This window comes from Amaranthus tricolor, chromosome 4 (assembly GCF_026212465.1).
Source record: "Amaranthus tricolor cultivar Red isolate AtriRed21 chromosome 4, ASM2621246v1, whole genome shotgun sequence".
Lineage (NCBI taxonomy): Eukaryota > Viridiplantae > Streptophyta > Magnoliopsida > Caryophyllales > Amaranthaceae > Amaranthus > Amaranthus tricolor.
The window spans coordinates 31,912,314-31,927,585 of record NC_080050.1 but is presented as its reverse complement, the minus strand read 5'-3'; the positions used below and the strand labels follow the sequence as shown (position 1 = coordinate 31,927,585).

Here is a 15,272-nt window from a genome sequence, read left to right as displayed (position 1 = left end):
GAAAAAAAATAAGATTTTTTAATAACTTTAATCAAAAAATAAGCTTTGGCTAAACTTTATTTCCAAAATAAGCGTCTTTGGCCCCAAAGCTAGGCTCAGTATGTAATCGCTATTACTAACAGCGAGTATAAAAAAATGGTCAAAATTTTAGTCCAGCTATATGTCGTTGTTACTAACAGCGAAATAAGGCTTTGACTGGTCAATGGTCAAGTCGCTGTTAGTAACAGCGACTTTAGGCTTAACCTGGTTTGACTTTTATTGACTTTTTTGTATGATTTAAACAAGCTGTTGTAAAATTGAAAACTAGTTGTTATAAAGTTAAAAATAGCCGTTGTTATTATGTTCTATAAATAACTCCATCATTTCCCTACTTCATTGTATCCAAACTCCATCATTTTTGTTCTAGTTAATCGATTTTGAAGGTAATTTGATATGGATTCGTTGAACAAGAATGAAATTGTGTTGAATTTTCGAGATCATTTACTGTATTTGAATATAAGTGTCTGTTTGATTTTGATTTAATTCATACCTAATTCTTAGAGGAATGATTCATCGCTGAAAACTTTGAGTAATTAGCATCATTTTATTCATAATAAACATGTGATAATACGATAAACATATATACACATCTACATATATATTACAAAATATATACAACAATCCACATGTTAAAATATTCAATATATACAAATTGTTACTAATGTTTAGTATATAAAAACATCATACAAATATTCCGTGGGTTAGGTCTCTGATACAAAATCGGGTGAAATGACGAAGGAGGAAGAATGCTGCTGTATTTAGGGTCGCCTAAAGTCGCTGTTACTAACAGCGATTTGATTATTGACCAGTCAAAGACTTATTTCGCTGTTAGTAACAGCGACATATAGCTTGACTAAAATTTTGACCATTTATTTGTACTCGCTGTTATTTGTACTCGCTGTTAGTAACAGCGATTACATACCGAGCCTACTTTGGGGCCAAAGACACTTATTTTGGGAATAAAGTTTGGCCAAAGCTTATTTTTTGATTAAAGTTATTAAAAACTTTTTTTTTTTTCAAATTTTCCAACTCATGTTAATATATTATTTCTTAAAAATATACTATTATGTATTGTAATTTATTTGAATAAGTTGCTCATATATGAGGTATGATGTATATTTATTATTTCATTATAAATTATGAGAAATTTTTATATGTACTTAGTTTATATTATTTTAGAATATACTAACTTTAAAAACTATTTTTTAATAGCAAGTATTTTTACTTAAGAGAAATACCATTAATTATTAAGTTAATGCAGAGTGTGAACCAAATCTTGTTTATTTGCTCCAAATATAATGAAAATGTCTATGCCTCTATGGCATGCAAATACAAAATCATTTGATTTTGCAATCTCTATTTTTGCAATAAATATCCCTTTCATGACACGTTGGAGAAAATAAATAAATTCTATTTACAAATTTGACAAGACAATTTTATATTATAAATAATAATCCACATGACCCATGTGTATATTATATGTTATCCATAGCTTTTCTCTTTTAAAAATTTCCATGCTTCCATGCATATAAGTCTACTAAGCACGAAATGAATGAATTAATTTTAATTCGAAAAAACTATTAGACAAATAAAATACATTATTTAATTAATAACCTAATAAGCAAATCTTATCAACAAATGATAACTCATGAATAATCCAAGTTTTCTGTTGTATCTTGAATAGAGAATTTGAGTAGGATTTTTAGATATAGTATGCATGAGTTGATAATATTTTAAAGATACAATTTTATTTTTGTTTTTGATCTATTATTTCGAGTCGATTTAAATTATTTTCAACAATGAGGACAAATGTTAAATCGTGGAAGAGTGGGAGGTTTTTTCGCACGAGTAATATATTTGATCGGCTGATTGCGCGCATAACCCAAAAGTTTTTATTATTGAACTATTTAACCTAAATATAAGACATGTCTCATACAAGAATTTGTGAATATTAAATAGTACTTCTATATAATCTATAAGTTGAGAGAAGGAGATAGCTATGGTGAAAATCGAATCAAAATCTTTTATGAAAATTGATATTTGTTCTCCATTAAGACGATACGTCAATTTTCAAAATATTTTAATATACATGAGCTTTAAATACCCATAAGAATGAGTATGAGAATAAATTTTAAATTTTATTGTAACGTAATTTGAGTTTTTTTAATCTTTCAAACACTAAATTCAACCAAATTTTAATTTTCAAAATAAAATTATAATTTTTAAATTATATAACATCGTTTGTTAATTTTTAAATGTATAGACCCACACAATACTTTCTTCTAACCTTCCAATTTTCAATTCACCTAACTTCCTCTGTCACCCAAAAAGGGGTTATACAAAACTTCACTTCCTATCAAATTTATCAACCAATCCGCGTCAGATTCCCCATTTACACTCCATCATACAGGATTTTACTACACATCATCCCATTCCCATTCCCATTCCCATTCCCATTCCCATATATAAAAACTAACTAAATATGTATATATAACCCACAACCCATTTAATTTTTCCTCTCATTTATTATCCCATTAATTTCCTCTGTTTAATTGGTTGAGGAGTTTCTTCTTCTACAGTTAAGTCTCTAGGAGGGTTTTGGTGTTTTTCTCATTTTTGGTATTTACCCATTTCCTTAAAATCTGGTATGTAACATCAAATATGTTCTTTTGTATTTTACCTTTAAATGTATGTTATTGTTATATGAAATTATCTTGCTTTTCTTATTTTAGAGTGTAATTTAGTTGAAGGGTGTTTAATTTCATGACATTTTCAACCCATCTAAGATCTGCCATTAATCTTTGCTTTTTTTAGTTTTAAATCTTGATTATATCACATGCATTTTAATCAAATGAATGAAATTGAAAGCATATAGTCATTGTCATTGTATTCCTAATTCTTTGTTTGTTATCAATTGTTAGAATAGTAAATTATAGTTTAGTTTACTACAAAAGTTGACTTTTTTGATTAAGATTGCTATGTTTGTCTTCTAATATATAAAATCCAATGTTTTTGGAGAACTCAAATTGAAAATTCTGTTTTTTGTGGTGTTTTTAGATTTTTGAGGAATACTCAAATACCTAAATGTCTCAAAATGGGGGAGCTAGCACAAGTAGTGCAATTTTTGAGATTTTTGATGATGATTTCTCAAGGTTTTCTGAGAAACCTACACCCATAAAGACAGAAAGGAAGAAATCCTTTGATGAGAAGTCTTTTAGTGAATTATCAATTACTATGTCCCCTAGACCCTTTTACAGAAATTCAGAGAATTCGTCTCGGGTTTTCGAGCCTGTTGATAGCATATATTCATCAGGAGGAAGGTCTGGTTTTGATACCCCTAGGTCTGAAAATGGGTTTGAGACTCATCCTATTGTATCTGAGGCTTGGGAGGCTTTGAGGAGGTCTATTGTTTACTTCAGGAAGGAACCAGTTGGTACTATTGCTGCTTTAGACCATTCTGAAGAAAAGCTCAATTATGATCAGGTGAAGTTTCTTTTTCTTTGCTGTCAAAACCCACATGTTTAAAATGCCTAGTTTAGATCTATATGTATATCGGGCGAATCTAGGATACTAGGTATACGGTGGGCCAACACTCATCTTTGCATGTGTGTTGAACCCACTTGACTACCATTTTTATGTGTTATATGTTACACAATTCAATATTAATAGGTTTCATCAAATAACTCGGACCATAGCCTAGACAGGCATGGCAGGTTGGCCTAAATTTCCCAATAGATGTTTGTTGTGAACGTTTATATGAAACTTGTGCCTATATATGATAATAACACAAACGTAGAAAGCATGTGTGCGAAATTCTGATCAATCACTAATAGCCGATAGGTAAAATGATCGGTTGATATGGTTTTCATATTATGTTCCGCTTAGCGGGTACAAAATTTTATGTAGATGTGGATCTTAGTGATGACTCTCTTGCTCTAGATTTTGTACTCTTTTTGCTTTAGATTCTGAGGTTTAGATTTGTATCCATCAGTACTAATTTTGGATTTTTTGATATTTGTTTTACTCTTTTAGTATATTATATATATTGTACCAAGGAGTAAGGCATGTTTGTGGAGTTTTTTTTTTTTTTGAAATGACTCTCTTCCTCTAGATTTCCGATTTCTGATATATGTGTAGGTCTTTGTAAGAGATTTTGTTCCGAGTGCGTTGGCCTTTTTAGTGAATGGGGAACCAGATATAGTCAAGAACTTTCTCGTGAAAACATTGCGCCTCCAGTCATGGGAGAAGAAGGTTGATCTATTCAAGTTAGGGGAAGGTGTCATGCCTGCTAGTTTTAAAGTACATCATGATGCAGTTAGGAACACGGAGACATTAGTTGCCGATTTTGGTGAAGCTGCGATTGGACGGGTAGCTCCTGTGGACTCCGGTTTCTGGTGGATCATTTTGTTACGTGCTTATACTAAAGCGACTGGAGACTCGACACTGGCTGATTTGCCCGAATGCCAAAGGGGTATCCGTCTTATCTTAGGCATTTGTCTTTCCGAGGGTTTTGATACTTTCCCGACTCTTCTTTGTGCAGATGGGTGCTGTATGATTGATCGTAGAATGGTTTGTTCCTTGCATCTTTAGCCTTTGGTGTATGTTGGAAACCTACATTTTCTACAATGTTTTGTTAAATATTTCATTAATCATTATAGTGCATCATTTGGTGCTTCTATGTCAAGTCAACTATAACACACTAATGCTTAGTATATGCTAAGTCAATCACCTTAATTTGTTTAATTTTATTTTGGATATAAGTGATGTCGACTGACTTCAATGACTTCACGCTAGATCCGCCCATGATGTCATGGTATGTAGTACCGGGTAAGGGATGAGTGTAGAATCTCCATAGCTTTTGAAATTTATGAGATGCAATTTTTTGAAAATTTTGTTCAAGGAAGGACATCTGGGTTAGAATTGGAAATTCTTTGGAAGTACAAACAATGGTTTCTTCCAAGATAAGAAATTAGTGATAGTTATGACTGTTGTTTCTCTTTGTTCATCCATTTTACTGTAGCTTACAAACTCAAGGAAGATGATGTCATAGTGGGAAATAGAAATATCGTAAATGGGTGAGCGGACTAAAGGTGAGAACTTTAGGGGGGATATATGTTAAGAAGTTGACTATCCATCCTCATGTTGGAGCATCAAGCATAGTTGAGGTAAAATGACGAATATGAGTAACATTAGTCAAGAAAAACGAGTCTCGTTTTGATATTATACTTTGCATTTGCTTGATCGCTTTTCTTTCAGTGAATCTGGTCCTTTTTGTCTGTCTTGATTCCGTGTTTTCTACTGTGTCGTTAACAGCAAGCTTATCATTGGACGTTTTTCTATGAGCTGAACATGTTTCCAACCTTTTGTGCTTGTTTCGCTCCTTATTCTTTTCCTTTGTGGTCCATTTTCTGATCATTGATCTCTGATCTTTAAGCTCTGTTGATCTGATTCGGTCAACTGAGCATAATTCCAGTATCGGTTTTGTAGATGCTCTTTGAACAATACCCTTTATGGTAAATATGGTACACAAAACCGTCAAATTCTTCACAATCATCTCCATTGTTTGTCGAGCATTACATCCTAGTCCCTCACTAACTAGTAAAATACCATGCATTTTTTTCATGAGTATTAGACAAGATGTTCTTTTAGTCCAATCATTTCTCAATTCCATACCCAAAACCAACATGAAATGAACGGAGGAAGATAATTTTTGTAGACGATCATTGAAACTGATATATTGGTTCATGTAGCCGACTCCAATCTTTTGGGATTACTGCTCTGGCACTGTTGTTGATGTTGTGTATGTTGTGTTTGTTTACATAAAGAATAACATCGTGTTCTATTGTTTTCATATAAGTAGCCTTGAACTAAACAAGTTTCATTCGTCATAGGGTATTTACGGGTATCCCATCGAAATACAAGCTCTCTTCTTTATGGCATTAAGGTGCGCCTTGCAATTGCTAAGGCCCGAAGGAGAAGGAAAAGAATTTATCCAAAGAATAGTAGAGCGGCTTCATGCCTTGAGCTATCATATGAGGAACTACTTTTGGCTCGATTTGAAGCAACTCAATTGCATTTATATGTTCAAAACCGAAGAGTATTCCCACACCGCTGTCAACAAGTTCAATGTGATGCCTGATTCACTCGAAGATTGGGTATTCGACTTCATGCCAAAGAAGGGGGGTTACTTCATTGGCAATGTTAGCCCAGCACGGATGGATTTTCGATGGTTCTGCCTTGGGAACTGTGTTGCGATCTTGTCTTCTATGGCAACCCCAGAGCAAGCCTCCGCGATTATGGACCTTATTGAAGCTCGTTGGGATGAATTAGTCGGTGAAATGCCTCTTAAGATTAGCTATCCGGCCCTGGAAGGTCATGAATGGCAGATAATTACTGGGTATGATCCGAAAAATACTCGATGGAGTTACCACAATGGTGGTTCTTGGCCAGGTGAATTTCCTGCTTCCTTGTACTGCTATTTTTCTTATAATATGCTGTATTTCTATTATTGGAAGCTATTACTCCCTCTGTTCATTGAAGTTCCTTGTATGCTTGGGCACACATATATCGCGATAATTTACAGTTAAGTATTGGAAGTGTTCTCTAGAAAAATAGCAGCCGAGCTAGTTTAATACACATGCAAAATTGGGTGTTTGCCCATCCTATCATACTGCAAAAACAAGGCAGTATCATATCATAATAGTTTTCAAAATTACCGAACTGATATTACCTGTACCGTTAAGTTGTAAAAAAAATGAATTTTAGGTCGTTTCGAGCGATTTTTTAAGGTATGGTCCGAAATTTGGCGATACGATAACCGCATCATCCCCGTTATTATATTACTGTCTCCATTATCGCAACTGCGACCGTTATTGTATTTTTGCGATCCTATATTAATATCCTAGATTCATCGATCCCAAACTTTTGGGATCAATGCTTTGACAATGCCATTGTGCTCTTTTTTTTCCTTTTTTTTTTTTTTTTTTTTTGCGTGTGTTCTCTAGAACAATACACATGGAGTATGATGCATAAATGAGTATTCGGCTCATACTATACTATATCTTGGATTCACCTTAGTTATGCCTTGTAAGAAAAGAATCCAAAAACTTCCTTTCAACATTGTTGTTTTCATATTGTGAGCGATGTTTCGACTCCTCCCAACTTGCATCCTTTCCTATAATCTCAATCTCTACACTCACACTAAAACACTTTTGAAATGCAGTTTTACTGTGGCTCCTCACAGCAGCCTGTATAAAGAGTGGAAGACCACAAATTGCGAAAAAAGCAATCGAGCTCACAGAAACTCGATTGTTAAAAGACGGCTGGCCAGAATATTATGACGGAAAAGCTGGTCGTTACATAGGAAAGCAAGCGCGAAAAAACCAAACATGGTCGATCGCAGGATACTTAGTTGCAAAGATGATGTTGGAGGATCCTTCTCATGTAGGGATGGTCTCTCTTGAAGAAGATAAACATATGTGTCCTCAAATTAAAAGATCTGCATCTTGGAATTGTTAACGAACATGCATTTATGTTTGCCAGTTTGCCATTTTGTAAGAACAACGAGTGCAACATTTTCAGTGATTTTTTTTAGCTACTTTTGTGAGAGACTATTTTTCGGTGAAATGATTCAAAAACAAGGAGTCTATATGTTAATAATTATTTTAGCTGAGTTATTCAACTCATGTATGCGGAATGTGTCACGGTGAGACTATTTCACGCAAGAATTTGTGATCTTCTTTTGTGATTATATGTTAGATGAAGTTGGATTTTGGATTGTATACTCCAACATCTTGAACTCTAGATTGGAAATTGGAGTTTTTTTTGGGTACAAAGGTTGAAAGTTTGGACAAACAATTGATATCGAATAATAATTTAACTAAATAAAAGTATTTCAGTAAAATAGCAAGTCAATTATTGTTTTACTTGTAGTTTTCAAAATATTAGAATTTTTAGCGTTTTAAAATTGGATTTTAAAATTGTTTTTTTAAAAGATTTTTCAATATCTAGTGTGATAGTTACTTTATCGAATATTAATACTTTATACATTCATTTGAATGACTAACCTTATGGCAACTTTATACCGATTATATCCTCAAAATAATTAATTTTTGAAATATTCTTACTAGCACAAAATATTTACTCTTGTATTTTTTTTGGAATTACTACATAACCATTTTTGTGAAAAAAAGAATGATGATTTAAAAGGGATTGTGGCCCTTTATTCCACTTTGAGTATAAATTACACATACAAATATATTTTCACAAAGAAAATATATTGCAAGTATTTTAGTATTATTTTTTTTGTTTTCTTTCTTTATAAATTCTAAATAAATTTCTATTGTTAATGCTCTTTAAGATTGAGATTTTTCGTCTTTTATTTAGTTAATGAGTTAATCAAATAAATTACTTTTAATTTTATTTATTCACTTATTTATTAGGGGATTTAGACTTTTAGAGTATTTTAAGGTTGAAGGAAAGTGGAATATGAAACGTGATTCTCACTTTCAATGAGTAAATACATATATGTGGCTACGTACACAATGCCAACAAAAGTGGATCAATAGATTATTCATAATAGATGAGAAAAAGTTTAACTTACTTTCAACAATTTTTTTATTGGTAGAGATTAGAGAATATTAATATAGCAATTCATTTGGTCCATAAATTTAAGGGGATTTCAAGACTGTTAAAAGCGTTTTGATAATTGCTAATATAAATAATAAAATCAAAATTTAATAAACTCATACCAAAATTAATATCTAGTTTATAATTTCAATATAAAATATGAAGTAAAATATTTCATAATTACTCTTACTACGTTCTTCTATATAATATTTTAACCATGTTGGTTAGATACAAGTACTAATGCAATGATTGATTGACTGCGATCATTCGTTTTCATTTGTAACGAAAAGGCTAAATACAATTATTTTCTTTAATGACAAAAGCGTAACAATTAATAAAATATAGATTATAAATAAAGTAGAAATAAATAAGACAATTTATAAATTACTCTATGACATAAAATATTTAGTAATATAACAAGTATCGTAAAACATAGGAAATAAAATATATTTCAACATAAATTTTAAGCCTCGATATCTCATACTATGTATAATAAAAAATTGTAAAAATTATATATTAAAATTTTTTGCATTAAGACGAATCTAACAAGATCCCACATAAATATATTTTGTCTTGAATATATACTTTAATAATAAAATTTAAATTTCCCACTTATAAAGTGGAAAAACTTAGAGTGGACAAACAAAAAAAAATGGAGGGAGTAAGATTAATAAGATATGAAGTATGAATAAAGTATCGATAAATAAGACAATATATGTTACTCTATGACATTGAAATATATAATAATGTAGCAAATATTGTAAAAATAATGAAAATAATAATATGATAACTAACAAGTATTATGGAACAAAAAAATTAATTATCATGCAAAATATAAAACATAACTAGGATCATATCAGGGATGAAATAAAAAGTATTATAAATTTTTAAATGAAACGGTCTTATGGTGAAATTATTTTTATTAAGTTGATCAATATATATTTTTTTTCTTAAAATGAATACTAATAATTCTAAATAGAATTCATTTCATGATTGACGGTCTCAAAACTAGCTGAATGGATTTATAAAGGAGTATTTATTTGAAAAGGTCTTAGTAAATAACGATTATTTGTAAGGTTAACAAATCACCCTCACATGGTAGAATTTGATAGGGTGAGAATATTGTATTTTAATTTATTTTTTTTAATTATATTTATTTTATTATTATTTTTTTGTCGATCTCCCTAACTTTGTAAGACTCAATTTCTTGTCTCTCCTCAATTTTTCCTCTGGTCTTTCCAAATTCAAAACCAACCCAATAATCTCTGCAAACTCTTCTCCAATTTCCCACAGTTTTCTCCACTACCCACAAATCATTAACAATAATGAAGGGAGGAAAACGAACCCCAGTACAAGCTGTAACTCTATGGGTACGAAGACAACCCCCAAAGGTGAAAGCTTTTCTTGCTGTTATTGCAGGAATGGCTGCTTTAGTTTTCCTTAGAATGGTTGTTCATGATCATGATAATCTTTTTGTTGCTGCTGAAGCTGTTCATGCTATTGGGATTGCTGTTCTTATCTATAAACTTACCAAGGAGAAAACTTGTGCTGGTTAGTGTCTTTTTTTTCAATTGAATTGCTTTGGATCTTATGCCTTTTGATTTTTTTTTCAATTGGGTTTTTGTGGGTGCATGTTTTTAATCCTGTTTGTGATTTGATTGGTGGAGATTTTGAGTCAATTTGTAGTATAAATTGAGTTTAGAGGTGTAGAATTGAATTTGGTTTGAAAAGATTGGATCTTGATCTGTTCACTAGTTGATTTTTTTCTTTGTTGTTTTGGGTGTGTGCGTGCAAGAATTAACTCTTAGTTTTATGTTGGTGTTTTTTTTGAGTTTATTGAGATTGTTTTGAGCTTTAATGTTTGAACTAGATCTTGCATTTTCCTGGAATTTTTTTGTTTGTGTTTTCTTCCTATTTTACTTTGATAATGAAAATTTCCAAATTTTGATGTTTCTGATAGAGGATATAACTTGTATGGGGATGTCAACCATCTGTCTGAGCTTTTGGCCGAGTTGGTTTCGTTAGAGGTTTGAATCTCATTTCACTTCTCTTTACAAGTGGAATTGTTAGTGCCAAGTATGAGGGAGTCTTGTGTTGAATTCACAATTTTAGCAAAAAGCTCTTGTGTGAGGGACGTTATAGAGTATAGAACAGTATAACATAATCCGCTAGTTAATTTGCTTTCCGAATTCGCAATTCGCTTAAAATGACTCTAAAATAGCCCAAACGACTATAATTCATTGTCTTTGATTCGTGATTTATAAGGAGATTAGTTAATCATGGGATAGTGGTATTGGCACAGAACATATATTGTGGCGTCAATCATTAGGTTTGAGCATTTAGCTAAGTTGGTTCATTGAAAGTTTAGTATGAAGTATGAACCATATTGGTGTATTGCTAGTTTCAATTTAAATGAATTATGCAATAAAAATTTCCAAATTATGATGTTAAAGTATGAACCATATTCATCAATTGCTTGTTTCCTAGTTTAACTTATTATGAGGGTTGTTGTAATTTGATGCTAGAAGATGAAATGTATATCAAACATCATAATATAGGATTAACTTCTGATACTTTGATGTTTTATTCCTATCCTTTCCCCTAAAGAATGAGGATGAAATAGAGAAATGGACACAATGTGCTTGGTTCTAAATGTTAGATACTATGGAGTCAAAGTTTTAATCTTTCTAACCTTGGCTTCTTGGCTTCAACTTTTTCCTTGATTGGAAATTTTTTCGGGGGCTGTTTGGTAAGAGGAAATTTGTGGATGGAGATGGGACTTTTTGAGATAATGTCAAAAGTCACTTGTTTTCTTAAGGGGAATGTGAATGAGGAGGAGGAGATGCTGAGATTTGGATGGTGAGATTTAGAATTAGAGAGGTAAAATATCATAATATACTTAATTAGAACTTACTTTTCAACTATGTTACTTGAACTCTTCATTTTGCTTCACGTACCCGTATCCGATCTTTGATCCTCAGACATTGATATGACACTTAGACACTTCATGTTAGGCATAAAATTAAATATTAACGTATCCTACACTTGGACACGGACCGAGTCCAAGTAACATAGCTTATCTATTCATTCCATTCATCATCTTTGGTATCTAAAGGCATCTTGGTAACTTAGTTTTAAAACAATTCCATTCCCTATAACAAACAAGGGATTGAGATATATTTCATCAAAATCAATTTCCTTCTCTAGTCTAACTTAAAAGTCTCAGATTTCTATTCCAACTCCCCAAACCTTCCCTTATTACATTCGACTTTCGTTACAATTAATATTTTGTTTTTATCTTTTACATTTAGATCGAAATATATCTGATGGGAAATGATTATTTTTGTCCGTTTCATGAGATTAACATCACTTTTTATGGTCCTTTATTGCAGGACTCTCACTGAAGACCCAAGAACTTACGGCTATCTTTTTAGCTGTTAGATTGTACTGTAGTTTTGTGATGGAATATGACATTCACACGCTGTTAGATACAGCTACATTGGCGACAACCCTCTGGGTTATTTATATGATTCGCTTTAAGTTGAAGTCCACTTATATGGAGGAGAAAGACAACTTTGCTATTTACTATGTGGTAAGTTGGCCATTATATTTTTGCTTATTGGATCTAATTGAACTTTCTTCTTGTTATACTTCCTTTGTATATATACTTGCATCACGTCCTCCTTGACGTGAGAGTGGGAGAAATAGTTTGTATTAAGATATGGAGGAAGTCCTAAGTGTGCATGTTGCAAATTTCATGTTGCTACTTTCTACATAACTTTTTTCAACATTTCTTACTGAAATATTGTTTTGTCCGCATGATCATATCGCGACCGTATTTTAAAGGTTTTTCAGTTTATTGCGACCGGAATGTAGGCCACTTTGCCCGTGAAGTCACTTGCGTTGACCGCAAAATTTGTTTTGTGACCGTGACAGAAACCATATTTTTGCACTATATTTGCAGTGATTAACTTTTGTGCATAATTATAGTCATATAGCCAATATAGTGATGTATCCTTGAGATTTGAGCAGCCATCACCTGATCTCGAATCTTGCTGTAGGTAATGTCTAACTGAGAAATAAACCCAACTGAGCCAGCTGTTTTTGGTCGTGTCAAGTCTACTTAAGCTCATTTTGTATGTCATATCTTTTGATACTAGCACTAGGGAAATCATATCCGAGACGGGAACGTGTATGAGTGTCCGACTCGGGCTAAATCACAATATTTTTTCTCCCATATAACGTGTCCAGGTGTCATACTCATGTTTGACAATTAATTTATAATATTGAAAAGTTTGGGTAATATGGACGGAGTGTTGCTTGGAGAAGCATTAGGACGTATTCAGGCGACATATCTTATGAATGTGCACATTTCATTGTTATCACTAGAAGTACCATAAATGAAAGAGCTTCTGCGAATTAAACCCCCATTGCATTTTCAATGCAATTTTTCCTCATAAGTGATTGCGACTTTGCATTAAGCTGCGTTTTCGACATTTTTTCCGTCGACCTTTTTCCCGCCCTTGCCATATATTCTATATCTGTACAAGCTAGAATGCTTCGTTACGCTATTGTATCTGATGTGTACACGTATTTGACGGTATATGTAGGTGGGACCTTGTGCTTTATTGTCTCTACTCGTTCATCCTTCCACCGTCCACAACATCGTCAACAGGATTAGCTGGGCCTTTTGTGTTTATCTAGAGGCTGTTTCAGTTCTACCTCAGCTAAGAGTTATGCAGAACACAAAGGTGCAAAATCACTTTCTTTTTCTAACTCTGGTTGCAGTCTTGCCGAGACGTTCTTCGTTATTCATATTCTTTTTGTATTTGTAATTGGGGTGTTGCTTATATGCTTGATATCTCGTGCAATATATTTCGTTCTTGTTAAGTTTAGCTAGACTTATTATGAACCCCAACATATTTTCGGGGAAACACGAAGTGCGCTCACTTTATAAGCCAAGGAGATACCACCCCAAAACCATATGGCCATGGAATGAAGGGCTCCAATGACATATAAAGTGTGCACACCATCTTTAATTTATCTATGTGGGATAAACCATCCTAACAGTTCTCTGTACGTTTGGGATTGGAATGGGAAACCTTTTAATTGTGAGAATCATATCTTTCGCTTGCTTCTTACCTTTATTTTCTTTCTCGCTAGATTGTCGAACCATTCACGGCCCATTACGTTTTTGCCCTTGGGGTGGCAAGATTTTTAAGTTGTGCACATTGGGTTCTTCAGGTATGAGCTAATAAGATTTATAATCTCTCTCGCTCTCTCTACCCCTCTTTTAGCGTACAAGGAAACTTGCATGTGAATTCATATATGTGCGCCTTATGCAGGTCCTAGACACCCACGGCCGCTTGCTCACAGCGTTGGGCTACGGTTTATGGCCTTCAATGGTGTTGCTTTCCGAAGTCGTTCAAACTTTTATCCTGGCAGATTTCTGCTATTACTACGTGAAGAGGTGAGTTTTTGCATTCCCTTCCATTCGATTACTCGATATTATCAACATCATGTAATAACTCGATTCATCTAAATCTCTTAATCTTCGTTGTAGTCTTGTTGGTGGGCAGCTAGTCGTGCGTCTCCCCTCTGGTGTGGTGTAAATTTAGCGTTTAGGTATGTAGCAAAAACGATCAGAGTAATGCATCCTTGTTTAACATAAAACCCCGAAGGAGTAAATGAAGTGCTTTTTGTTAGTTTGTCTTTTCGGCAATGTGAATTTTCTGTACAAACTTGTTTCTCGCAACGACTTAAGCTGGTTTCGACCAGGGATGTATCTAAACCGGGATATTCGTATCCCTTTAATTTTCGTATTTTGAACTACACTTTCAGCCTCTGGTGCAATTTGCAATCAGGACGTTTTTTTAGCTTTTAACCTCAAATAGTTTAGCCGTGGTGTGCCCTGCTTGACCAACCAAACATAAAAAAATAACTATGAAAATTGTGTCGTGTTAAATCATATCATGGAAGGGAAAAAATTTTTTGTATCGTGCTGTGTCTCAGGCGGGTCGTTTCATGCTACTTCGGCCCACATCCATCTTTGGTTATCAATGATCAATTGTAATACATTTTTTTCCTAAAATGATTTTTGTAACATTATTTTTTTTTTTAATATGAGAGCTTTTTAATAATAATGATGTAGCAAATTACTAATTACATGAATATATATATATATATATATATATATATATATATATATATATATATATATATATATATATATATATATATATATTGACATAAAACGACTCAATAAATCTTTTATCATTATATCACATTATTCCTCATAAAAAACAAAAATATATATTATCATTGTTATTTGTCATTTGCATGATTGTTGTACTTCTGACTATCACTCCTTACATGATTGGTATTTTTTTTTTCACTTAGCACATATAATTAATAAAACCATAAAAATTGCAATAAATTGATTTTGTTCAAGAAAGTCGCAATCATATTCCATCATAGGAAAACAAAACACTTCGCAATTTTTGTATATATGGTGGTGAATTATTTTCTTCTTCATTATATAATAAATTATTCCTAATTATGATTAGGCTCTGAAAAAAGTTGAATGACTAAGCATACTAATAAAA

At 32.5% G+C, this 15,272-nt stretch overlaps 2 protein-coding genes across 3 annotated transcripts; both read left to right on the top strand.

Moving 5' to 3' along the window:
• The first annotated feature begins 2,365 nt into the window (after positions 1-2,365).
• LOC130811037 (probable alkaline/neutral invertase B) lies at positions 2,366-7,929 on the top strand. 2 transcript variants are annotated; one of them, XM_057677187.1, is made up of 5 exons: positions 2,366-2,684; positions 3,097-3,522; positions 4,177-4,608; positions 5,931-6,489; positions 7,262-7,929. In XM_057677187.1, exons 2-5 carry the CDS (start codon positions 3,124-3,126, stop codon positions 7,555-7,557), a joined length of 1,686 nt encoding a protein of 561 aa, XP_057533170.1. In that variant the 5' UTR covers positions 2,366-2,684; positions 3,097-3,123; the 3' UTR covers positions 7,558-7,929. The 2 variants fall into 2 exon arrangements, with proteins under 2 accessions (XP_057533170.1, XP_057533169.1); XM_057677186.1 differs by having other exon boundaries at positions 2,419-2,617; positions 7,262-7,907.
• A 1,924-nt stretch (positions 7,930-9,853) lies between these two features.
• Positions 9,854-14,499, top strand: LOC130811010 (uncharacterized). The gene is made up of 6 exons (XM_057677134.1): positions 9,854-10,218; positions 12,060-12,259; positions 13,278-13,418; positions 13,831-13,911; positions 14,013-14,137; positions 14,231-14,499. Exons 1-6 carry the CDS (start codon positions 9,993-9,995, stop codon positions 14,277-14,279), a joined length of 822 nt encoding a protein of 273 aa, XP_057533117.1. The 5' UTR covers positions 9,854-9,992; the 3' UTR covers positions 14,280-14,499.
• The last annotated feature ends 773 nt before the right edge of the window (positions 14,500-15,272 follow it).

Coding starts and splice junctions, on each gene's coding strand:
- LOC130811037 (XM_057677187.1), top strand. CDS start 3,124: ATGTCTCAAAATGGGGGAGCTAGCACAAGTAGTGCAATTTTTGAGATT. Junction 3,523..4,176: donor AAAAGCTCAATTATGATCAG/GTGAAGTTTCTT, acceptor ATATATGTGTAG/GTCTTTGTAAGAGATTTTGT. Junction 4,609..5,930: donor GTATGATTGATCGTAGAATG/GTTTGTTCCTTG, acceptor CATTCGTCATAG/GGTATTTACGGGTATCCCAT.
- LOC130811010 (XM_057677134.1), top strand. CDS start 9,993: ATGAAGGGAGGAAAACGAACCCCAGTACAAGCTGTAACTCTATGGGTA. Junction 10,219..12,059: donor CAAGGAGAAAACTTGTGCTG/GTTAGTGTCTTT, acceptor CCTTTATTGCAG/GACTCTCACTGAAGACCCAA. Junction 13,912..14,012: donor GTGCACATTGGGTTCTTCAG/GTATGAGCTAAT, acceptor CGCCTTATGCAG/GTCCTAGACACCCACGGCCG.